The 25,544-nt window shown below is 39.1% G+C and overlaps 1 protein-coding gene across 2 annotated transcripts; it reads right to left on the bottom strand.

Annotated features, from left to right (window-relative positions):
- Positions 1-5,600: 5,600 nt before the first annotated feature.
- Positions 5,601-25,320, bottom strand: SCRG1 (stimulator of chondrogenesis 1). 2 transcript variants are annotated; one of them, XM_020997819.2, is made up of 4 exons: positions 25,063-25,320; positions 17,318-17,409; positions 11,718-11,967; positions 5,601-7,670 (listed from the first exon to the last, which is right to left on the bottom strand). In XM_020997819.2, exons 3-4 carry the CDS (start codon positions 11,951-11,953, stop codon positions 7,616-7,618), a joined length of 291 nt encoding a protein of 96 aa, XP_020853478.1. In that variant the 5' UTR covers positions 11,954-11,967; positions 17,318-17,409; positions 25,063-25,320; the 3' UTR covers positions 5,601-7,615. The 2 variants fall into 2 exon arrangements, with proteins under 2 accessions (XP_020853478.1, XP_020853479.1); XM_020997820.2 differs by lacking the exons at positions 17,318-17,409; positions 25,063-25,320 and adding an exon at positions 12,833-13,037.
- Positions 25,321-25,544: the final 224 nt, after the last annotated feature.

Below are 25,544 nucleotides of genomic sequence, written 5' to 3'. Positions count from 1 at the left end.
AAAGTCCTCTCTTGTAACAATTCAACATGTAATAGGAGACTGGCATATGCATAGAGCATCTTTGATACTACTTTCCACATGGAAGAGGCTAGAGAGCCTGCTTCTGGCAAAGACATGATCTATGAAGGAAATGACATGGAGACATTTTGGATCATGTGTAGCTAATTACCCACGTGGCTGACAGCAGTTTCTTTGGCTCCAGGTGTGGACCCAGATCTGAGAGTGCTTTCAAAAGGCCTTAGTTGATCTCAGGTTTTCTCTTAGTGGAGACTACTAAGAGAATGCTCTTAGAGTGACTCTTTTGTTGGCAGCATCACAGGGAGGAACAGTGACATAACGGAGGGCTTGAACTCTTTCCTTGCTGAGGCCAAAATGTGGCCCTATTAAAAACCAGCATTGGTTCTTTACCTGGGCATTTGTTCTTTTGTTTTAGATGAAGGAGATTAATCTGGAGGGTCTGACCTTGAGTTTCAAAAGGTCAGGAGAGTAGCCATCTAGATTGTCCAGGAGTCTAAGAGTTAAGTTCATGTTAGGTTTTGCAGCCAGTTCAGCAGTGATACCCTGAGGATGGAGAAGTAACCTCTTAACTGAGTCCAGTGGTGGCTAAGAGGAAGCCTCATCTGGCAGCAGTAGAGACTTTAGATGTGAACGTGGTAAGACCAGTGCTATGTAGAAACTTTTGCTAAGTCTGAACCCATTCTCCCCAGAAGCTGAGGTGGCATAGAGCTGTCAAACTAGCCTGATTAAAATGTAATTTGGAAATGTTTTTTTAAAATAAAAATAAAATATAGATAATGTAAATTTGTAATTTTCTGAGTCACCATGCAGCAAAGATTTTGAGTTTGTCCCTACTGGAGTAGAGCATTCCCCCTAAGGATTTGGAGGAGGGGAGAAATGTTAGTACTTTTGTTCTTGACATATCTGAAATAAATATCCCCCTTTAAATGTTGGTTGATGTTAATTGCATGAATGGAACTGAGGTGATAGTCACCCACTGGTGGGTAAAACTTTAGGAGGGGAGGGGTAAGGACAACACAATCAGTGGGCTGGTAATCAGTTGGCACCCATAGCAATAGAGGGGAGAGAAAGAGACAGAGAGACAGAGACAGAGAGAAACACACATAGAGAGAGAGGGAGAGAGAGAGAGCTTTAGCAATCAAGTGAGTGCTGTCCTGACTCTGAGAGAATACTTGCTACAAGTATGTTGGTTTTTTTGGTCATGTCCAATCTTCATAACCTCATGAAGGGTTTTCTTGCCAAAGACACTAGAGTGGCTTGCCATTTCCTTCTCCAGCTCATTTTGTAGATGAGGAAAGTGAAGCGAACAACATTAAGTGACTTGCCCAGGGTCACATGGCTAGTAAATGTCTGGAGGCCAGATCTGAACTCATGAACATAAGTGTTCCTGATTCCAGGCCTGGCACTCTATCCCCTGTGCTACCTAGCTGCCATACTACAAATATAATGAAGCAAATAAATGAATAATCACTTTGGACATATCGAAAAATTTATGTCTCATTCAGAATCTCTAGTCTATTATTCCTATGTCAAGGGGTAGGGATTATAATTCATGATCAGCCTTCTAGAGTTGTAGTTGGTCATGGAATTGGTCGGAGTTCTTGTCTTTCAAAGTCGTGTTCTTTTTCAAATATTGTAGCTACTGCACCAATTGTCCTCCTGATTTTGCTTACATTATCTTTTTTTTATTTCAATACTTTGATATAGTGATTGTTTTCCTTGGAGTTGAAAGGCTTCTTTGTTTTTGTTTGAAATACAAACTTTCACCTATCTCAGTATCTGAAGTTCAGAGTTTGCATATAAAGGAACATGCATTACTCACTGAACTCACAAATTGCTCACTAAAACTCAGTAAACTCAGGTGTTAGAGTAAATGTGAAAATATAAGTAACAGGATATAGATGTGACTATCAGATCTGAACATCATATCTATGTGCTTAAATGTTAATCATTTTAGTTATTAAATGAGTTTTTACTTCACTTTAATTGAATGAGTTAGAAAAAGGCTAAATATTTTTTCAAATGAAATTGACTTCTGTAGTTTTAAAAGTATATATGAAATTGTAAATCAATATATAATTTAAAAATTATAGTATAAACACATACATAAGCATATGTTTGCATACCAGTATGTGTTATATTTTCCTGGCTTCAAGGCTGTCTACTAAGCCATACTGACTCATATATATATATATAAACATATATATGCATATATATGTGTATGTATATATACAGCCATGCATTAGATGGCTTATGCTTGTCAATCACCAAATGATACCTGTATACTTTCCCAGGAGCCATTGCCTGCCTGTCCAGTGGAGTTAAATCCTATACACTAATATACCACCTTCCCCACTGAACCCATCCCACCCATAGACATAATGAACATATATACATATACACAATATAGATACTGAAGCCAAGAAAACTGGTACATACTGACACATATTGGTAGCATGACCAGTGCTCTAAGCAACTCTCATAAATTACAGAGGAAGTACTAACCTACATTGACAGAAAATTTCTTTACCTAATAGGTTCCTTTGTCAATGAAAATCACAGGTCTGGTCCCTATCCCTATATTAAACTTAACATGATAGTAACAAAACTGTCCTTTATCTATGTTCCCTTCTGAAATTATTTCTCTCTTCTATGTATTTTATATGATTCATTGGCATTCTCTTCTTTCTTTCATTCTTTTTTTTTTTTAAAATTTGGCATCATTAGCAGTACTCACAAACTCTTCCCCACCCCACCTCCAAATACAACCTGTCCCTTAATTATAGTTAACCAAAACAAATTCACACATTGGCCATATGTGGAAATATGTGTCTCATTTGCATCTGTAGTCTATCACCTGTCTACCACAAAGTGGGGAAGCATGCTTCATCATCAGACTTCTGAAATTGCATTGATCAAAATTCTTGTCATTTTCATTTACATTATTGTAGCTGTTATATACATTGTTTTCCTGCTTCTGCTTACTTCATTTTGCATCAGTTCTTACAAGTCAAAAACCTAAACTTTAATATCTAAAGTCAGGCACTGCATTACTTCTAAGTAAAGGCCTGATACTAGAATTCATAATATAGTTTCTGGGCCAGTGATGCAATATCTGGTTATAGCCTTTGTTGTAACTAATTTTTTTTTTCTTTTTTGGTCAGGCAACTGGGGCTAAGTGACTTTCCCAGGGTCACACAGCTAATGAGTGTTATGTGTCTGAGGGCACATTTGAATTCAGGTCCTCCTGACTCCAGGGCTGGTGCTCTATCCACTGCACCACCTAGCTGCCCCAGCTGTAAGTAATTAAAAAAAAACCCAACAACTGTTAAACTGGTTTTATTTTTTCTTGGTTGAGAAGGCTTTTTTTTTTTACTCATGCATTTTTTCCTTTTTTCCCCCCCAGCTATATGTTAATGGGCTTTCAGATTTAAAAGGTAGTAAATAGTTTCTTTCGAAACATTGACTTATTATAATCATGCAGTTTGGGAATCATGTACTCATTCTGGCTAAAAATTATGTTTACCAACTTGAGAATCAAAATGCATAGCATTTTAGTTCAACTAATATTTGCTTAGCAGAATAAGATCTTCAAATATCCATCTAATCTTTGATCAACATTAAACAGCATTAGTGTCAATGTTTATATAACTTGGGCTTGTTGTTGGATATTCTTTGTGTTCATGTACTAACAAGCCCTGGTGCTTTCCAAGAGTGAACTGAGGACCAGGTGAGATGGTCTAGAAGCCACAGGGAGTGAAGGTGCAGCCTTTCTGTATGAACAACATCATCTCCAAAGTTTTTTTAAAACATAAATATAAGGCATAGGTCACCATAAATGAGAATAGAGACAGAACAAAACTAATTCTGGAGAGAAGCTCTAGAAAGAAAAACCCCAAAGAAGATAACGGTGGGAAAGAAAAACAGACTCTAGGTTGAATTTCTGCAAAAAATAGCCCCATCTTCAAATCCATTCTGTTTGGGAGCCCCAACCACTGGCTACTAACAAAACAGGAATCTCAGAGCACTAAGAGTAGGGTGAAATCGCAAGGTACTCATTATGGAATCTTTGTATCTGGCTAAGAACTTAACAATAGCTTTCTAATTATTACATATAACCAATATGCAATAAGTATATTTTTCCTTCTAGAAATGCCTTACAAAAGTTGAAGCATTTAAGAGCATGACATTTTGATGACATTTGTTTTAAATGTTTTTTCTAATATGATTAATTGAATCTTTGCCAACTTACTACTACTACCTCTCATCTAAAATTTTGTGAATCTTGAGTTAGTTATACTATGCAATATATACTATCTGCTTGCTTCCTACCACCCATCCTTAATTTTTAATAGAGCCTTTAATAACGAATTGTGTCCACAGTACTTGCAAATGGAGAATTGGTGCCAGCTTCTGGCCTGACTAGTGGAGAGATGACCATCTTAGGTAGGGACTTAGAAAAGGGAAGCCTGGAATCTCCCTCCACTCCTCAAAAAATCATATGCCAAATAGCCAGACACCCTGGCATAAGGACAATATTTACATAGGTAGTATATCTGTGACTTCTTATATATACATACATATGTAAATACGTATATACACTTATGAATCTCATCATTTGCTCCTTTTAATATGTCACACAAATATAATTTTAAAACCTCTGGATATAGAGCACATCTACTATATAATTAAGAACTAACCATAGTTTTTTAATTACTATAAGTAACATATACAAAAGATGTGTTTTTCTTTCTAGAAGTCCCTTACAAAGTTGTAGTGTTTAAGATTATGATATTTTTGTGGAATTCAAAGAATTCAATCACTCAATTACATTAAAAATATTAAAATGATTTTAATTAAGTTGAATGAATTCCCTGCAACTTTGCCAACCACTACCAATCATCTAAAATTTTGTGAAACTCGATAATGTGTGTGTGTGTGTGTGTGTGTGTGTGTGTGATGTGAATACAAGCTGTCTGTGACTATAGAGAATTGGATGAATCTGGTTTTCTTACAATGACATTTTCACTGTATACAACTTTTTTTTGGGGGGAGGGGTAACTGTGATTCTATGATTATTTATGTAGTCTTAAAAGGGCCTATTAAAATTTCATCTGAAATTACCCTTAATGGAAAGGCATGTAGTTGTATGTTTATAATTACAGGGGGGCAAATTTGCAAAGTCTTTAATTTTTCCTCTACATATTTGTTTACCATTTTGGTAAAATGCTGCCAACTCTTTGGCTCTTTAAGGTAAACAAGTAAATCATAGAATATTAAAACCAATTAAAAATTGATAGCAAAGGCTATCAGTTGGAGGAAATTCAGAGAAATTTTATGGAGAAAATCATTAGTCAAAAAGTATTATTACTTGTTTACAATGTGTTCAGTGGACCATATGTATGGGAGATCTCCCACAATAATGAAGGCTTAGCACATGTATATGCATATAAAGAAAGTCAAATTTTATGCCGTACTGAAGTGCTTGCCATCTGAAATTGTTTATTTTTATGAAGAATAAGGGGTAGCTTGGTTGATTTTTCAATGTAACCAGAAGTTGTCATAAAGCTCAAATGCTAATATGTGGCATTAATTCATTGTTTATTTACTATGGTTGGACAAAGTATTTGCTTTTTAGGAACAGGTGTACCAGCATGTAGAAAGAACATATGTCATCATGCAAGAGTAATATAAAGCAAGCTTTTTCAATATTTATGTTTTACATGTAATATTGTTCAAAAAAGATTTTAATAGGAAATGACAAAGGATATTTTTCCTTCTCTAATTTGCTACTGGATGACAGAAACTGAACTTCATGTTACAAGATAATTTTCAGAAAGGACAAGACAAGCTGAACAAGTATTTTTATCACCAGTGTTGCACAGTTCTCTCAATTAATAACTTGGTAGTAGCAGTTTGTGAAACATTAGCATTCTTATTTTCCCAATACCATTTTTTCCTCATTAGATTTTGGTCATGCTAATGTGAGAAGTTATTAGAAAGTTTATTCTTTCCACATATATTCTCTGATGATAATATATGTAATATTCACAAACAAGGAAAATGAATCTCTGAAACTTTCTCTTTCAGAAGGAGTTTAGAGCATGGGGAGAAAGACAGGCTTACTTATTCTGTGTCTACCTAAGCTCAAAAAAAGAATCCATTTCAGAAGGGAGAGGTAGTAGACAGGAGGCCAAATCATCAGTCTGGCATTGTGTAAGTGAAACAACTACTAGGGGCTTAATTTTCTTTTCACTTTTCAACTTTGGGCATTTGGTAGAAATATCCTAAATTATTATTATTATTATTAACAACAACAACAACATTAATACCTAACATCGATAGCACTTTAAGGTTTGCAAATCACTTTAATTTATCTTGTATGGTCCTAACAACAATCCTTTGAAGTAGATGTCATTTTTATCCCTATTTTACAGATGAGGAAACAGATAAAGGTTATATGACTTGACCAGCATCACTCACCTAGTAAATGTGAGAGGCTGTATTTAAACTCAGGTCTTCCAGCATTTTGATTGCTTGTGCCATTCACTAAGGGAATTTTGCAGAATATGTTGAGTGCAGAATGCCTCAAGGGCTGTTTAAGCCAGTATACTTGAAAGTTGAACTAATATTTTATCATACACATCAGTGACCCCCTTCCCTTTGACTCCATGTGGTCAATAGGTGACTTTGGAGAGCCCTGTGTCAGTGGCATTTTGTAGATTTTACTTTCAGGATGAGATGACATAGGAAGTTGTTTCTAATCCGTTTATTAAGTTTGCTTTAGATTAATGATCAAATTAGTGCAGGCAGTAAGTAGTTGTGTGAAGTTATATAATGTGGCAGCTGTGTACACTAAAGGAACACATTTTCAAGGTGGCCTTTAAAATGCTCTTAAAGACAGCAAGTGTCAAGTTAGAAATGAGTGAGTTCTCAGTAAAACTTTTAATCAGAGGTCATAGATGTTAATAAGGTGAGTGGGAGATATTCTACTGATTATGCTGAATGGCTATAGAAAATTTACCGATCCATTGACTTAGCAAAGATGTGTGTGTGTGTGTGTGTGTGTGTGTGTGTGTGTGTGTGTGTGTGTAGGGGGAAGAGAAATATATTTGGAAATGACTATGATGTAAAAGCAAAAGGCTTCAATAAAATTGTTTTTACAAGATCAGTGTGCTATCAACATCCACAAGGAAGGGGAAAGATGAAATCAGTATATTTGTTTGTTTGCCACTACCCTGGCAAACTTTTTGCCCTGGACAACCAGGGATTTACATCTTGCCTTAAGGTATTGAATAGAAGCAACCTCTCATAACAGTTAATTTTTTTATTATTATTATTGTATAAATTTGTTGGGGATATGCTCTAGAATATGTATGGCACTTTAAGGTTTTGCAAAGCATTAGATCTCATTTGATCCTTGGGAGGTAGGTTCTATTTTCTCCATTTTATAGATTAGCATCTTGGGCTCCAAAAGATTAAGCAGTTTCCTCAGGATCACAGTTAGTAAGAGCTGGAGCCAGAATTTGAACCTGGGTAATCTCCGGTCCATATCCTGAACTCTATAGACTATAACATGCTGCCGTTATCAAGAGTATCACTGGTTGTTGCAAGGGATCACAAAAGAGATCTTCGGCCCAAAGAAGATGTCTCTGAAAGAAATTATACACATTCATTAAATACAGGTAGAAATTATGAAATGTTAGTTTATGAGATGCTTTGGTGGGCTAAAGTTTGACCTTTTTTGTCCCCTGGATTTCAAATGTAACCATTCTTTCTATGTAGCTGAAGTACAAAAGGGACATAAAACACATCTGCTTTCCTTGGGAAAAAACTGGAGTAATTAATCTTTGTTTCCTCCTTTAGACTCAGTTCCATTCTGAAAGGCATAAGAAAAAAAAGGAAGATGTTTAAATGTAATCCAAAAGGACTAATGAACATATGTAAATTTTAATTTATTTAATTCATTTTAAATTTTAATTAATTTAATTTAATAAGTATTATGGAATGTTAAATTTGTGCCTCTTTCCCAAGGGTTACATATAAATATCTGTGGTCATTTCTTACACAAAAGTCAAATATGAGCGTTAGCATAGAGTGGCTTGCAGAGAGCAGAACTTGTAGTCAGTCAATAAGACCTGGTTTCAAACACGTCTGTCACTTATTGGCTGGGGCAGGGCAATTATCAACCTCTCAGTGGCCCAGGCAGCTCCCTAAGACAAGGGTTCTTAACTTCTCATTTTTGTTGTATCCTGTAAGTTTTGGGTGCTCTGATGAAGTCTATAAGTCCCTTCTGGGAGCAATGTTTTCAGTGTATAAAATAAAATGCATAAGATTACAAAGGAAACCAGTTTTATTGAAATTGTTATAGCATGTCTTTTCAAAAAACAAATTCATGGGCTCCAGGTTAAGAATAGCTGCTCTGTGACAAATTATAGAGAAGGTGTTGATCTGCCTTGGAAGAGGAAGGTCCTCTTTTAGAGCTTCCTACACTGACAAAATCACAGGTTAACCACACCTTATGTGTTCATTCTTTCTAATGAGGAATGAATCAACCCTCATTCCAGGCAGCGGAGTTTTATGGACAAAAAGCATCGGACTAAGAGTCCAACTGTATACAAATGACCTTGTTTGCACATAGTTGTTTTCATGTTGTCTTCCCCCATTAGACTGTGAGATCCTTGAGAACAGAGATGGTCTTTTGCCTTTCTTTGTGAGTCTAGTGTTTAGCACAGTGCTTGGCACATAGCAGATGCTTAATAAATGCTTAGTGACTAATTGACCAGGGTTCTAATCATAGTGCTATTAAATAGTTAGTTGTATGGACCAGAAACTTCACTCTGTGAGCCCTGTTTTCAGCATCTGTAAAATGGAGATTTTAGGAAAGACATGAACAAACTGGATCTTGTCCAGAGGACAGGGAACAGGACAGTGAAGAGACTAGAGACCCTGCAGTGTGAAGGTGGGTTAGAGGAACTGTGGATGTTTGGTCTGGGGGAAGAGAAGGCATAAGAGGACAGGCAGATGTTTTCAAATTGTTGAAGGACTGAAGAAGGAAGGAAAGAGAGAGAGAGAGAGAGAGAGAGAGAGAGAGAGAGAGAGAGAGAGAGAGAGAGAGAGAGAAGAAAGAAGAAAGAAAGAAAGAAAGAAAGAAAGAAAGAAAGAAAGAAAGAAAGAAAGAAAGAAAGAAAGAAAGAAAGAAAAGAAGGAAGGAAGGAAGAAGGAAGGAAGAAAGAAAGAAAGAAAGGAAGGAAGAAAGAAAAAGAAAGGAAGGAAGAAAGAAAGATAAAGAAAGAAAAAGGAAGGAAGAAAGAAAGGAAGAGAAAGAAAGAAAGAAAGAAAGAGAGAAAGAAAGAAAGAAAGATTAGACTTGGTCTACTTAATCTGGAGTGCAAAATAGGAACAATGGGAAGAATTTTCAGATATACAATTTTAGGCTAGAAATCAATAAATTAGGGCTGTCTAAGAATGAAATGAGTTGTCTTGGTAAAAAGATCAAATGGGATAATATTTGTAAAGCACTTAGCACAGAGCCTGGCACAGAGTAGGTGCTTAATAAATACTTATTTTCTCCCTCCTGCCTCCCTCCCTCACTAACATCTTTTAACATTTAAAAAAATAATATTTCATTTTCCTCCAATTACAAGTAAAAACAATTTTTAACATTCTTTTCTTTTTTCCATAAGTTTTGCATTCTAAATTCTATCCCTCCCTCCCTCCCTTCCTCACTCCCTGGGATGGTAAACAATCTGATACGGGTTATCCATGCCTTACTAGACACTCTTGAAGAGGAGGTTGAACACTTGTCTGGGATTTTGTGAAGCGGATTACTTTATTACTTTTTAAGATACAAATGGAACTAGATGGCATCTTGAGTCCACTTCCACTCTGATCCCGTGATATCTACCTTACCTCACAATTTCCTTTGGAAAATGAACATGAAGACATGGGAGACACCAAGGTCTCCCAAGAGAGAAGTGGCTTTGGAGCTAGAGGATAGGGATTTAAATTCGACCTCTGACACTACCAGCATGACCTTGTACAAGTGAATTTACCTTCCCAGGTAGCTAGGTAGTGCAGTGGTGTGGATGAAGCACTGAGACTGGAATCAGAAAGTTGTTGTTGAATCATGTCTGACCCTTTGTGACCCCATGTGCGCTTTTCTTGGCAAAGAAAGTGGAGTGACTTGATACTTCCATCTCCAGCTCATTTGACAGTTGAGGAAACCGAGGCAAACAGGATTAAGTTACTTGCTTAGGGGCACATAGCTAGTAAGTGTCTAAGGCCAGATTTGAAGATGAATCTTTTTGACTGCAGGCCTAGCAGTCTATCCACTGTGCCACCTAGCTGCTCCAGACTCAGGGGGGCCTGAGTTCAAATCCAGCTTTAGATACTTACCAGCTATGTTACCCTGGGCAAGTCATTTAACTTTTGTTTGCCTTCGTATCCTCATCTGTAAAATAGGGATAATAATTGCACCTTCCTTATGGAGTTGTTGTGAGAAACAAATGAGATAATATATGTAAAGTCCCTAGAACATAGTAGGCTCTTAGTAAACGTTTATTTCCTTCCTCCTGGGCCTCAGTTTCCTTTTCTGTAACATGATGGGGGGGAAGTTAGACTAGATGGTCCATGGTTGTGTCTTGAGATTGATGAGCCTATAATCTGAAAGCACTACGACAGGCTAACTGAACCCCCCGAATAAAAGGTATTCGAGAGAGATTCTAGAAACTGAAAGTCCAACAGCTACCAAAAGATAATTTGGGGATGGGGGTGGGGGGGAAGGCCTTACTGGCTCACCTGCCTCTGTTAGCTTTCAGGACTCCATGCTCTACCAACCATCTCCACGTCAGCTGCTGAATTTTCAAGCGGCTTGTTTGGCTCAGTCTAGATGATTTTAGAGGCAAAACAAGGTTCTTTCTCCTCCTTTTGACTTTTCTGCCTTGCTGGCCAAATGTTCTTTTTCACAATAAAAAGCCTATTGATCTTCTATGGTTGCAATCTGAAGTGAATCCTTCCTGGTAAAATGGACCACTCTTTGTGGTAGATTGAGCATGGGGGTGCATATTAAAATTCTGGTGTGGAGTTTAGGATTCAAATAGGTCTAAGTATTCATTTACCTTTTAAACTATGCAAAAAAAATCCATTTCTTTTGTGAAAACCCTTTGGATTCACACCTAAAACTGATGCAAACCCTGCGTCTTCATCAGGGCTTCTCTAATAAAGATGATTATATAACTTCCTCATTTCTACTTACTTTCAGTAAAACCACTAAGTAGATATCACAGGATTACAGTTTTAGAGTTGGAAGGGACTTACTAATAAGAAGCTATCTGGTCTAACCCCATCATTTCAAAGATGAGAAAACTGTGACCTAGGGAAATTAAATGACTTCTCTTAGGTCATAAAGGTAGTAATTATCAAGTAGGACTTGAACCTGGGTCCTCAAACTACAGAGGCAGGCTCTTCTCACTGGAGTCCAAACTCTTCACTTTACAAATGAGGAAACTGAGGTCTCGGGAGGTTAAGTGACTTGCCCAGGATCACAAAGTCAGTAAGAGATCTAGGATTCAATTCCTGTCCTGGGATTCCAAATCCAGAGTTCTTTCTGTGACATCACATGACATAAAAGGAGGTGCTCTCTACATTCTCATGTAAGTTTGTTGTGTTATTAAGGCATTGAAAGAAAACCTCCTTACTTTGGGCAGCACAGCAGTTCACTGAAGTTGCAATAACAGATCATCTCACATCCTTTTCCATTCCAGAAGTGGTCCTGGAGGTGTCCATCAATCTGTTTAAGATCTGCCACTCCTTCAGGAATGTTGTGACAGTCGCGATCTTTTAACATCTTCCGGTAGCAAGAGAGACGGGTTGTGGACAAGGCATGTCCTCCTAGCAGCAAATTCAGCAAAACTAGCATGGCTGTGATTTTCATTTTGGCTTTCAGCTCTAAAGGAAAGGAGAATAACAAAAGTGTTTGCACTAGATTCTATCTGCCATCCCATTGTAACGGCCAGGGCATAGGATGTATCTCCCAAGACAGGGCACCATACCTTTCACCTAGGCTTGTGGATACCTACTCACTCTCAAACTTTTGACCTTGAACTGAAACTCACACTTTCAAACTGGCAGGTTTAGCTTCCCAGAGAAAGATCACCACCCTGTGATTCAATTCCGTCTCTTTCATTGTACTAGGAGTAACCCTGTTGAGAGTCAATATGTTCCCTCCATCCACCTATAATTTGAGATAGAGTTGGTGAGAGAGTCCTCACTGGTTCTGGGATGGGTTTTGGGACAGGGGTCAGCCACCACTTTTCCCTCTTGAGCCAGGGCCCTCCATGTTACCGTAAAGGCAGACTGGGTTCATGGACAAGACACGGCATGGGAATCAGGAGGCCTATATTCTAATCCCAAATCTGCCACTGTGTATTTCTGTGTGACATTGAGAAGATTCTTCAACCTCTTTGCATGCTGCTTTCTGTTTATACAAACCAGTCATTCACAAGAATGCCACTTTCAGATCTTAAACATAACCATTTACAGTAAGGCAAAAGAAATAATATCACAGGTACAGCAAGTGTGTAAATAATATACCATCACAATCCACATGGAGCCTAGCTGTACTCTCTCACCAATGCGCTCAGTATCTGCGGGGGGAGAACCTGTCAGGAAAGAGTACCAGGGAGGAAAACTCATGTGCTGGAAGTGAGTCACAACTCTGGACTATTGTTGCCCTTGGTATCACCGGTCCAATTAGGAACCTTGCACCGCATAAAACTGCTTCCCTGCTAACTGATTGTCTGTGGATCCTTACAATTCAACAGCTGGGTAAGTCCTCTTCCCTTCAACTCTTGAACCAGGAGGAACTTTACAAGCTCTTCAAACTGAAAAGCTTCCTTAAAGTGACTTCGCAAAAGTATCGACTATTAATTTCTTTGTCCCTAGTTCCATTTAAGCCAGAGAATCGTCCAGCTTTGTTAGGCTGACTCTCTGAGGACCACAGCCTCCCACACCAACCTTGTGTTGTCCAATCGCATTGTAGCAAACAGAGCTCACGGCAAGACAGCTCAAGCTGATTCTGAACCAATCAAATAGCCTATCCTGCTTTCCACTCACTAGGATCCCGCGACACCCAATGACATCTCAGTATTTCTTCCTGCGCAGCAGCAGGAAACCTCTTTCCCCTTTCTGCTTTTCCTTCTCGACCAGAGGAGGGCAGCAGAGAGCAAGAAGCGTGTCACAGAGGCTCGCTCGATGCAACTGAGGTTCTTTCCAAACAGTCAGTATTGATGTAGGGGAAGCCTTTCGCTTGGCTGGGCCATTCCTGCCTGTACTCTTTTCAGACATCTCAGACAAAGCTGCTCTTCACCCCATCCCACCAATTTATTCTTGTAACAAGTGCTTCAATCTCTTTAGCAGCTAGGTAGCCAGTGATGTGGAAAGAGGGACAGGCATGGAGTCAGGAAGACCTGAGTTCAACTTTGGCCTCAGACACTTAACTAGCTGGGTGACCTTAGGCTAGTCACTCCACCTCTGTCTGCCTCAGTTTCATCAGCTGTAAAATGGGGATAATACTAGCAGACTAATTTGCAAGGTTGTTGTGAGGATCAACTGTGATAATATTTGTGAAGTGCTTAGCCCAGTACCTGACACATAGTAGGTGCTATATAAATGCTTATTCCCTTTCCTTTCCCTTCCCTTCTTTAGCTTCCATCTCAGGCTGTTATCTCTATACCTCAGTCTAAATGGTTTAAACCAGAGCCTCCTGATACTCATTTACTCATTTCTCACTTAAAAGTTCATAACTCACCAAATATATGATAGACATATCATGATAGCAACAGTCCTTTAAAAATCATACCTCAATCTCCAAATTGTTAAATCAGCTGTATGCAAATGAAAGTAGGAGCGTACCCTGCAACTCTAAGTTCTCTTCATGTGTGTCATTATGCATCCTTGGAACTATGTGTTTTTTTAACTCATATTTTCCCAGTTGTAATAAATAAAAGTTCTTTCTCTGCTCCCTTTAAGCTACCAAACTATTCACATGCAAACAAGGCATCATCCTATATCTTTTACAAAGGGGCTTGTTTTTATACTCAGGTCACAGTTCATTTTCTGTCCTAAATGGCCTGAATCCCATCTGATTATTTTTTTAAAAACACATTTAAAAAGTTTTTAATTAAATGAACATTCTTTTCCTTCTCACCTTCCAGGCATCAAAATATCCATTTCTGAAAGAGACAATACCTTATACCTCTTACCAGTTGACATTATTATTTTACTTTATGCACCAGTCCTTTTTCTGTCCTTTTCAGCACTAAATAACTCTATATAAAAAGGGCAAGTCATACCTTAAAGTACAGTAGCTTACACTACACTCTCACAAACTCAGAAAACAAGATTGTGCTGTCCGGTCTCTCTGCGGTAGTAGCAAAGTATTTCTAGAATAAATGATGTTTCTAATTAGTCTAAGTGATGTTTTCAGTATAATTTATCAATCATCCAATAAGGCCTCTTTAAGTTTCCTCTTTAACAGTGAGGAAACTGCAGCTTTTAACCTACTACAGGTTCCGAATTTGAATGCCCAGTTATTAATTTCTTCAGCTATTGCCAGCTACTAAGAAGGAATTTCATTAGAATGATAAAAAAGAAAATGATGTAGAAGACTTCAAATAAGACTCCCAGTTTCACTTGGTGGTTTGGAAATAGATTGTTTTTGTCTGAAATTCCCTGCACTTAGGTGCAACTTCAGATGAGTTTTATAAATAGAGAAATGAAAATAATAAGTTATCTTAGTGAAAATACCTCCCTTAAAATATTTGAAATAAAAATATTTTCTCCTATTTTAACAGGGCTTTGCCTAGATCACCTAAGACCGGGCACTCAAATGGGAGATTTTAGGGACCTGCTTCTGACAGACGTTTTGCATTCCCCTACCAGTATGTGGGAGAAGTCTTTTCCAGTGGCTGTATAATGGAAACAGGTTGTCTTTAAAAGCGTCAGCCTGGAAGAGTCTCTTTCTCCTTCTGGCAATGTTCAGGGGGTTAAAGCTATTGTTCACCCATAGCTTGGGATCTATGAACAGAGTTGGGTGGGGGGAAGACTATTTCCACCCCCTACACACACGCTTTGGGGCCTGTGGCCCCCAGAATCGGGGTTGGGGTCTTGTTCTTGCTCTATTTGTTCTCTTGAGTTCTCGGTGTCGGTGGCAGAGTCCTCCTGAGCCGTAGTTCAAGCCGTGATGACCTTGGAGGCCGGTTCCAGGCCAGAGATTCCTGGCCGTCCAGCAGGGTAGTCCCAGGTAGGCTTGAAACATGGAACTTGATGGAACTACGCTAGTCAGGAACTGAGTTATTCCGTGAACCTAATCCCTATCCCCTTCTTAGAAACCGAAGAGATATTGAGAGGTGAGGGGATAAGGAGGGAGCATGATTATGCCCTCATGTGTTGGAGAGAGGATGTTTGTATATTTTTTTCTATACCTTTGTATCAAATATTCGTTGTAAAAATTAATCTGTTAAGTGGTCAAATGGAACTAGGGGTATAGGGGAACCCTAAAACTGGGGGAACACCCTTAGTAGGGGATTAAGACAACAGCGGATAGACTAGATACCAGTAAACCTTCCTAATGCTACTGTAGTACTCTGGGGAAGGGGTGAAACATAGCACCCCTGGCCTTCAGGAAGTGTGGTCTGGGGAAGTCACTGTTGTACGACCGTAAAAGCAGTATGGAGTAGCAGGCAGGAAATTGGATTGGTAATCAGGAGGCCTACATTCTGGTCCCAAATCGATCACTAAGCCTGTGTGACATTGAGAAAGTTCCTTAACTTCTCTGGGCCTTGGCTCCATATCTGGAAAATAAGGCAGCTGGGCTAGTCAATCTGTAAGGTCCCTTCTTTGGCTACAACTATATATATCAAAATAGGACACTATCGTAATCTGAGTTCCCTGCAGCACCAGAGATCATACCTAGCAGTCACTAAGCCATTGGGCTCTGTGGGACAATGCTTCTTCATCTTCACCTTGACCTTTCTCCCCCCTCTGCAGATAATGTACATACCCTCCATCCCACCTCCACCCCCAACTCAACCTTTCTACTTTTTCATATAATAACTATAATCAATTTGACACTGCCTTTGCTTCAGGAAAGATAGTTATTTAGCTAGAAAACAGATGAGTAGATGGGTGGATAAAACATTTACTAAGCACTTATATGCCAGGCAGTATGTTGGGAAGCAACAAGAAAGACAGTGCTTGCCCTCAAGGGGCTTACTTTCTAATTGGGAAGAGGACACATTAGGGAGAGCTAGAAAGGGGAGGGGGAGTAGAAGGATAGAAGGAGGGTCAGGAGATAGCTCAGAAGTGGTGTGGAGAGTTAGATGAAGACAGGTGAAAACTCTCCTATCAGAGATATGCAGGCAAGGGGGGCAGAGTCCAGGTTTCCTTAGCAGGAGACATTGGGATAAGGGCTGAAGTGCCCGTGGTGTGGGATGGAAATGGCCTGAAAAGAGCTTGTTAATGGATGGTGCAGTTGTTCTACTCATCATTCCCATGACTTCCCCAGAGCACAGCCCTCTTCCCTGGCCACCACTCTTCCATGAGTGCCTCTCTGATTAGGATGCAAGCTCTTACAAGGCAGGCAGTATCTTGGTTTTGTATTTCTATCTCCAAGGCTTAGCACAGTACTTGACACATAGTAAATGCTTAATAAATTCTTTTCATTCATTTCATCCATTCTATTTGTTTTTATGTATTTTTTACTCTAATGACCCCCAAATGTCCTAAAATATAGGATCTTGTTTTAGCATCAGTATTCCTTAGGGTTTATGCAATTCATTTGGTTTTCTACCTGGAAAAAGTATAAACAAAACATATTCTGAATTCAAGGATGCTTTTTGAGACTTGGTAGAATATAGATGTAAAAATCAAAATGCTTTGTTCACTATCCTTAACATCAGTATCAATGACACACACCAGTCTGTCCACAAAGGATATGGTAGTTCATATGATTAAAAAAATTATTGATGACTTGAGAGGTGGCCTAGTATGATATAACTGATCTCAGAATCAGGAAGGCTCAAGTTCAAGTCTCACCATCCTACTTGTGTCATTGTGGACAAGTCATTGAAAGTTTCAGTACCTGTCAGACTTTAAGTAGCAGAGCAGGAGGTGATCTGCATTGGTATAGTGAGTTTCCTCCATGGGAGTTCCCTATTCCAATAAAATCACAGAGAATTGGACACCTCAAGGAATGGTGTCTGCTTGGAAGTCAGTGAGGTAGAAAAAAAGTACTTACCTCTATGGTGGTCAGGAAGCTGAGTTGTAGGTGCTGTTCTTTGCCTCTAATCTTCTGACTCAGGCAAACACCCTCTGTCTCAACTTGTTCTCCTTGTCAGTAAAACAAATAACAAAATTTGAAGGAGATAGCATGGTACTGTGGAATGACTTAGCTCTGAAATCTTTGTAGTACGATGGAAAGAGAATTGGTCTGGAGTTAGAAGACATAGGTTCAAGTCTTATCTCTGACGATTACTAGTAGTGTGACTTTGCCCAAGTGACTTTACCTCCCAAAGCCTCAGTTTCTCCATCTGTAGAATGAGCAGTTTGGACTAGAGGTAATCTGAGGACCCTCTTAACTCTAGACTGATGATCCCATGATTTATTTCACATTCATTTTGTATATAACCTTTCTCTCTTCACCCACATCTCATAAGATAGAAAAACGGCGAAGTAAAAACGACTAATATTGTGACTGTCTGAAAAGGTATACAACCCCTGTAGCATTCCCTTTAGGATGTTTTCATTTACATAATTGTAGTTGTGTGTTACTCTTTGGACTGTTTATGTCATATGTATTTCTTTTTTCTTTTTTTTTGGCTGTATACTCCAAGTGATTTTATTTCCTTCCTTAGTGAATTCAGTAGCTGGTTTATAGTCTTTCTCTCCTCCCCAACTCTTGACCACATATAAAGGGATATCAACATACATCCTGATGTTTACTGAAATATCCTATCTTCACAGGTCCTCAGTCTACTCAGTTCCCATGACCTACCCTTCCATTCTACCTTAGTTACACACAGAGATGGTCATACCCTTTATTTTGCCATTCCTCATAAATGTTCTGCTTCCATCTTCATGAGCTTTCAAATTCCTTTAGCAGATCGTAATTCCATCTTTCCCTTTGTTTTATAACCTTTAACCCTGTTCTTTATCCTCACAGACACCTCCAATCTCCCCCCCTCCCCATCCCTCAGTACTTTCCGAGGCCTTCATCCCCGCTCTGGCTATACTTTCCTCCCCTCCCAATATCAACTCCTTGAGAGACAGCATTCCATACTGAATAGAACATGGGAATTGGAGTTAAGAGGATATGTTTATGTCATATGTATTTCGAAGCAGCTAGGTGGCTCAGTGGATAGAGCACTGGGCCTGGAGTCAGGAAGACCTGAGTTCAAATCCAGCCTCAGACACTAGCTTTATAAACCTGGGAAAGTCACTTCATCTCTGTTTGCCTTATCTGTAAAATGGAAATAATTACAGTGCCTACCTCCCATGGCTGCTGTGAAGACCAAATAAAGTAATAATTATAAAGTGCATGGCACTATTTATGTAAATGCCCCACTCTGATATTTCTCTGAATTCCTTGACTTTATTATTTCTTACTGCATTCTACTATTCCATTAAATTCTTATGTCACAATTTGTTCAGCTATTCCTCAATTGAAAGACACTGATTTTGTTTCTAGTTCTTTGCTACCATAAGGGAACAGGTCATATCTTCACCAAAAAGGGTAAATATATCTTAATAACGACTTTATTTTTTCAGTTACTCTTATTCCAAATTACTTCTAGAGATTAGAGCCTGATATATATCTACCATGAGGGCACTTAACAGTATAAAGACTTTTGCATTTCCAGATGTCTTGCTAGATAAAGAGCTCTGGACTTGGAGTTAGGAGAGAACTCTGACCTCTGACAATTCCACCTCTGACACTGACCTCAGCTGGGCAAGTAACTTACCCTCTGCTACCTTAGTTTCTTCAACTGTAAAACAGGGATAATGACGGCTCCTATATCTCAGGGCTGCTGTGAGGATCAAATGAGACGATATTTGTAAAGCTTTAAGCACAGTGCCTTGAGTAGAATAGGTGCTCAATAAATGCTTATTTCCTCCCCTTACCTTTCCCATTTCTTGGTGGGAGAAGTATCATAGTATAGTAAAGAGAGCAGTAGGTTTGTGGTTAGCAGATCTGTGTTCAAATTCTGCCTCTTGTAATTGCTCTTAGCCTCAGTTATCTCATTCAGAAAATGGAGCTAATGATACACTACTGACCTCACAGTTTTTTTTTTGAGAGGAAAGTATTTTGTGAACCTTAATGTAAATTGTTTTTGGTGGTGGTATTTTTCTCCAATGGATTCTTTTACAGTATAGTTCCTAGTCCCTTTGCATTCTAGTTGTCCTTCTCTGGATAAGCTGCTGGTCAAATAGCAGCTAGGTTTTACAATGGATAGAGCCCCAAGCCTGGAGTCAGGAAGACCTGAGTTCAAATCTTGCCTCAGAAACTCACTAGCTGTGTGACTGTGGGTAAGTCACTTAACCTGTCTGCTTCAGTTTCCTCATCCATAAAATGGGGATAATAATAGTACCTACCTCCCAGGGTTGTCATGAGGCTCAAATGAGATACAAATGTAAAGCACTATGTAAAATGCCACCTATTAATGTGGCCCTCAGAACTGAACACACAGCTCCAGGTGTGGTCTGACCAAGGCAGAACACAAGGAAACTATCACCTCTCTCATTCTGTACATGGCATTGCTGTCATTGTCATCTAAAATGGCACTTTCCTGTTGGTCACATCACACTGTTGATTCAGATTTTACCTTCAGGCCACTAAAACTTCTGGGTTTTCCTCCAATGAATGACTCTTCTCTGGCCACATCTACTCTGATTCTGGCCATTCTGCACCCATTGTATTGTTGGTTTTTCAAAATCAAATGTAGAAGGATACATTTATTCTCACTAAATTTCATCTTAAAAGATTTGACCTTATTGTTCTTATCTATTGAGATTAAAAAAACAACAACAAACAATTCTGACATCTAATGTACTTGTCATTCTTCCCAGCTTCTTGTCATCTGAAAGTTTTATAAATATGCCATCTATGTCTTCATTCATGTCACTAATAAAAATGTTGATCAGGACAGGCCAAGGAAAGAATCTAGCTGCCCTTCACTAGAGGCCTTCCTCTCTCTCTTTTTTTCTATTTCCTCATCTTTATTTTTTTAATTAATTTATTTTGATTTATCACCAATCACTTCCATATGCTTTTGAGTTTAAAATTTTTCTCCCCCTCCCTCCTCAACACCCTCCCCAAGATGGCACACAATCTGATATAGGCTATACATATATGTTCCTATTAAACATATTTTCACATTAGTGATATTGTAAGGAAGAATTAGAACCAATAGGAGGAACCACCAGAAAGCGGAAACAAAACTCAACAGAAGAAAAAAAAATAGTAAATAGTACGCTTTGATCTGCATTCAAATTCCATAGTTCTTTCTTTGGATGTGGATAGCATTTTCCATCACGAGGCCTTTGGAGATGTCTTAGATCCTTGCATTGCTGAGAAGGGTTAAGTTTATTAATATTAGTCATTGTACAATGTGGCTGTTATTGTATACAACGTGGCTGTTATTGTGTGCAACATTCTCCTGGTTCTGCTCACTTCACTCAGCATCAGACCATACAAGTCTTTCCAGGTTTTTCTGAAGTCAGCCTGTTCATCGTTTCCTATAGCACAATAGTATTCCATTACATTCATATACCACAGTTTGTTCAGCCGTTCCCCCATTGATGGGCATCCTCTCAATTTCCAATTCTTTGAGGCCTTCCTCTCTTAATTGACACTTTGAGTCTGATCAATGACCTGGTCCTGAATCCACCTAACTATTCTCATTCATCTTATACTTCTCTATCTTGTTCTTGAAGAAATTGGGACTTTCCCAAAATTCCAAAATGTCACTTTTGGAATGTATCTCAGGGACATGTAACCCCACCCGGCCCTGATCAAGAATCCCTTCTACATTAAGAGCATCCAGGCCTTATATGAAGCTCTCCAATAAGAAAGGCAGCCCAATCCACTCTTGGGCAACTCTATTTACTGTGAGATTTTTCCTGATCTTGAGCCTAATTTTGTCTCTTTCCAATTTCTTCTGGTTGCTTTTAATTCTTTTTTTTGGAACAAACAGAACAAGTCTAACCCTTCTTTCATGTCTTCAAGTATTTGACACTTGACAAATTCACATCCCCCTACCCCAAATCTTCTCATCTCCAGAGCAAAGGTCCTTAAAGCCTTCTACCATTCCTTATGTGTCATGAATTCAAGGCCTTTCAGTACCCTGGTTACTCTACTCTGAACATGTTGTATGCTCAGTGGTTCTCAAAATAGTCTGGGGACCTCTGGTGGTCCCTAAGACCCTTGCAGGGGATAGTAAATATCAATAGAAATAACCCACATAAACAAGGTTTCTTGGGGGCAGGGGTCCTCAATAATTTTTAAGAGTGTAAAGGGGTCCTGAGACTGAAAGGTTTGAGAACCACTGGCTAGTTTACTCATGCCCTTCTTAAGGATGTTGCCAAATGCCTCACTAAAATCTAGGTATGCCATCACCACAGTAAAGATTTCATTGACTATTTTTCTTTAACTAATTGGTATTCCACTAATTATTCAATCTAGTAATAACTTTCTAGATTGGTTCCCTGCCTCTAGTCTCAGTGTCAAGATGCATTTTCCCAAGGACCATTTTTATCTTGTAACTCTTTTCTGATTATAGCTTTCTTCCATGTTCCCCCACCTTCAGGAATACCCTACCACAATGACAATAACTCAGGTTTAATTGGCTTTTGACACCTACTGGCTGCATGCCCATAGGTAAGGTGATGAACATCTCAGTGCCTCAGACAACTCTGTATGAGCCCAAGGTACAGAGTAGATGACAATACACTTTGATGTAGGGAGTTTCTGTAATTGAAAGTTCCCTCCACTAATGAAGTCACATATCTCAACCAAAATCAGACACATACACATACATAGCAAGTGCCCTGAGGTTTGCAAAGCACTTACTCTATAATACCCTTGAGAGACAAGAAGTACAGTATGATTTTATTAATTTTATGAATAAGGAAGCTGATGTTCCAAGGGGTTGTGACTTGCCCAAGGTCTCATAGCTAATAGAAGCATCAAAGCCAGGACATAAACCCAGGTCTCTTGACCAGCACTCTTTCCACTATATATTCTATCCACAGTTAGGTGATATGGTAGACGGAATACTGGATCTGGATTCAAGAAGACATGAGTTCAAACCTTCCTCAGCCACTTGCAAGCTGAGTGACCCTGGCCAATAACCTCTGTAAAATGGAGATAATAATAGCACCTACCTCCTAGGGTTGTCATGGGGCTCAAATGACAGAATATTTGTAAAGTCCTTTGCAAACCTTAATGCACTATATAAACACAAGCTATTTTATAAATGCTAGCTATTATATGGTGCCTTGAAATTCCTCTCTTTTTTCCCCTCATACATTTAAGCCTTTTCTCCCCAATTAGCAGTAATGAGGGCAGGGGGAGACCACGCCTTCTGCTGCTTTTGTATTTCCCAGCCATACTCAGGAGTACTCGTTACTGTAAATATTGAGTGTCCTCTTCAAGAGACAGAATGAATTGAGCAGTGTGCACAGGTACCCTGGAAATATTTTTGCTGAGCACATCTAGGCCAGAGAATAAAGCAGTCTGCCACACACTCAGCCAGGCACAGAGGTGGAAAGTTCCAAACCTGGCAAACACTGTCTAAGGGCTCTTTTTTCTTTTCCTTTTTTCTAACACTTTATAAATTACAGGTTGAAACTGAATTATCCTTTTCCTCCATTACTAACTGCAGATAAATTGCTTCAACCATTACTCAGCCAGAGGGGGAATGTCTGGAGAAGAATGTGATGTATCAGTTGCTTTCCTTATTAAGATGCATCAAGCTTAACGCTTTGCATCCCCCCCCCCCCCCCCCCCCGCCAAACCTGGCCCCACTCCTCACACCATCCAGAAAGTCCATTTATTTTCCAGGGCTAACAGACGCAAAATTCCCCAGGCTAATTAGGGAAGCAAACTGCACTAATTTACTTGGACTCTTTGGTCAAACACATGTACTTTAAACTTTCCTACTGATTGTACCTCAGTCGCAGAAACACCCAAACCTAAAAATCCAAAAGCATTGAGGAGAGACCATTAAATGTCTTCTAAGGGATGCTGATGTGGCTTTCAATATTATCGAGGAAACTGCAGAACAGGGAAAGGCTTGCATTTGAGCCAGGAATCCTTGCCAAGACCATAGGGACTGAGAGTTTCCAGTCTGGGTTCTGTAAGGATCCTTGGCACTGCCTAAAGTTTGGAATGGTTGGGTCTAGAGGGAGATTTAAAAAGAAAAATCCTTCCCCCACTCCACAATGGCCAAAACTAACAGGGCCAGGCGACTTGAGAGCTTTCTGCCGTCGATGCTGCCATCCCCTGAGGCAGGCAGCTGATGTCATTCCTGGGCACCAGCATGTAGGGTATGGAAATGAAGAAGAGTTGATGAGTTAAACAGAAAGGGCTATTTGGGTTTGTTTCCATTCACATCCTATAATGGGAGAAAGGAGAGCTAAGAGTACTGAGGAAATCCAAAATATCATCCCAGAGAATTATGCTGAGTTCTAAGAAATCAAAGTCACAGTGCCACCTATGCCACAACTGGCTGTTTTCTCTTCTGCTCCTCTATTATCTTCAAAGAAATTTGTGCTGGGATGGCCAATTCTTTGAGCCACGCTTATAATTTCTGAGATCACAGGTTAAAAGCATGGCAATAATCTTTCAAGCTGGATATTCCTTTACAGACATATTCAGATCACAACCATATTGGAGAACTTGATTAGGGGTAAAATTTAAAGTCAAAGTGCTTCCAGCCTGGTGAAAATTGTGGAAATTGTCTTCCTTCAGGATTCAGCAAGCTTAGGAGTAAGCAAAGTAGTAGAGCAGGAAGAATGCTGGACCTGGGTTTCAATCCTGGCTTTGATATACACTACCGGAATGACCTTGCCTTCTGAGGCTCAGTTTTCTCATCTTTCAGAGAAACAGTACTTTTTACCACTTCTCTCATCACATTGTTGTAAAGAAAGGGGTTGAAACACTTGGGCAAAGGTAATGTATTAATTTTTAATTTTGCTAATTGCTTTCCTATCCACATTAAGTCATTATAGAAGAAGGAGATAGCTTTAGGTACTCCTGTGCCTTATACTCAAAGAACCTTAAAAGAGAGAGATTTTAGTAAACCTAAAAGATAAACTCTCCTTTATGTTGAGGGTATAATCTTGGCACTGTGTTCCCTGGTTAGGATGCCCAGGATGAAGTCAATGAATATTATATTACCCATACTCTTTATATTATTATATTATACAGCAAAACTAAGTTTCTTTTTTTTAGGAATTATAGGTTTGCTTGTTTTTTTTAAAAGAAAAACTCTCAATTGAATAAGACTAAAATTTCAGAATAAGACTAAAGCTGGCTTATGTATTCTAGGAAAATATCTGAACACTGATTTTTTTTTTTAAGTGTCTCTCATCTGCCACAGCTAAGCCATGGTTCTGAAGGGCAGGCTGGTGTCTCACTGTGGAAAACCCATTCTCATTCACAATTGTCCAGATCCACTCAAACAGTTAGAAGCTGGATGTCAAATTTCTTTTCTTTTCTTTTTTTTTGCTTGAGGGAGGAAAATTACTTTCCTAGCTTGCTGAGAGGTATGCCACTCTCTCCCTCAGCTTTACCCCTTATGCTTCCCCATTTATTTTGAAAATTAGTCTCTTTTCTCATTTCAGCCCCAGGTTCTCCAAGAGTCTCTTTCATATCCAGCTTAGCATGGATTTCTTTCTGCCCTCACCTTCAACAGCAGATAGTTTAGAGGAGAACAAATAAGATGAGAAAAAACAAAGACAAACCAAACCCCACAAACTTACCTTTCTTCTTCTTCTCTCCCTTTCAATCTTCTTGGCAGAGAAGTCTTATTAAATGCTCAAGCTCTGAGTTTGAGCAGGAGGAGAAGAGAAGAGGGGCTGGAAGGAGTTCTTTACAAACGACCTTTTGTCTGCTCTGTCTTTTTGCCCACGATTGACAGAGTCTCACTCCTCTAGCCAGGAGCTGGAGGGGGAGAGAGGGGAAGGGGCGGGGAAGGAGATGAGGCTGCAAGAACCAAGTCCTTCAGACACTTCCAAACCAGGCAAGAAAGAACTGAACAACTCCTTTACATAACGAAACAACTGGACTATACAAGAGCTAGAGAGAGGCGTACTCGTTGCAAAGGCAAATATGAAACCTGTGGTAATAAAAAAGAACATGGACATTTTTCTTGTTAATGAAGACTCTGATTGGAACCGTGTGTGTGTGTGTGTGTGTGTGTGTGTGTGTGTGTGTGTAAAGGGGAGAGCTAATAGATAGGAGG

This window comes from Phascolarctos cinereus, unplaced genomic scaffold, assembly GCF_003287225.1.
Source record: "Phascolarctos cinereus isolate Bilbo 61053 unplaced genomic scaffold, phaCin_HiC Scaffold_9;HRSCAF=440, whole genome shotgun sequence".
In the NCBI taxonomy this organism is placed as follows: Eukaryota; Metazoa; Chordata; class Mammalia; order Diprotodontia; family Phascolarctidae; genus Phascolarctos; species Phascolarctos cinereus.
Note: the sequence above shows the minus strand (reverse complement) of the source record. Positions and strands in the feature narration are given on the sequence as shown.

Excerpts from the sequence above, each read along its gene's own strand:
- SCRG1 (XM_020997819.2), bottom strand. The coding sequence starts at position 11,953 with ATGAAAATCACAGCCATGCTAGTTTTGCTGAATTTGCTGCTAGGAGGA. Across the intron at positions 7,671-11,717 it reads GAACTGCTGTGCTGCCCAAA|AGACATCTTCTTTGGGCCGA; the intron begins GTAAGGAGGTTT and ends AATTTCTTTCAG.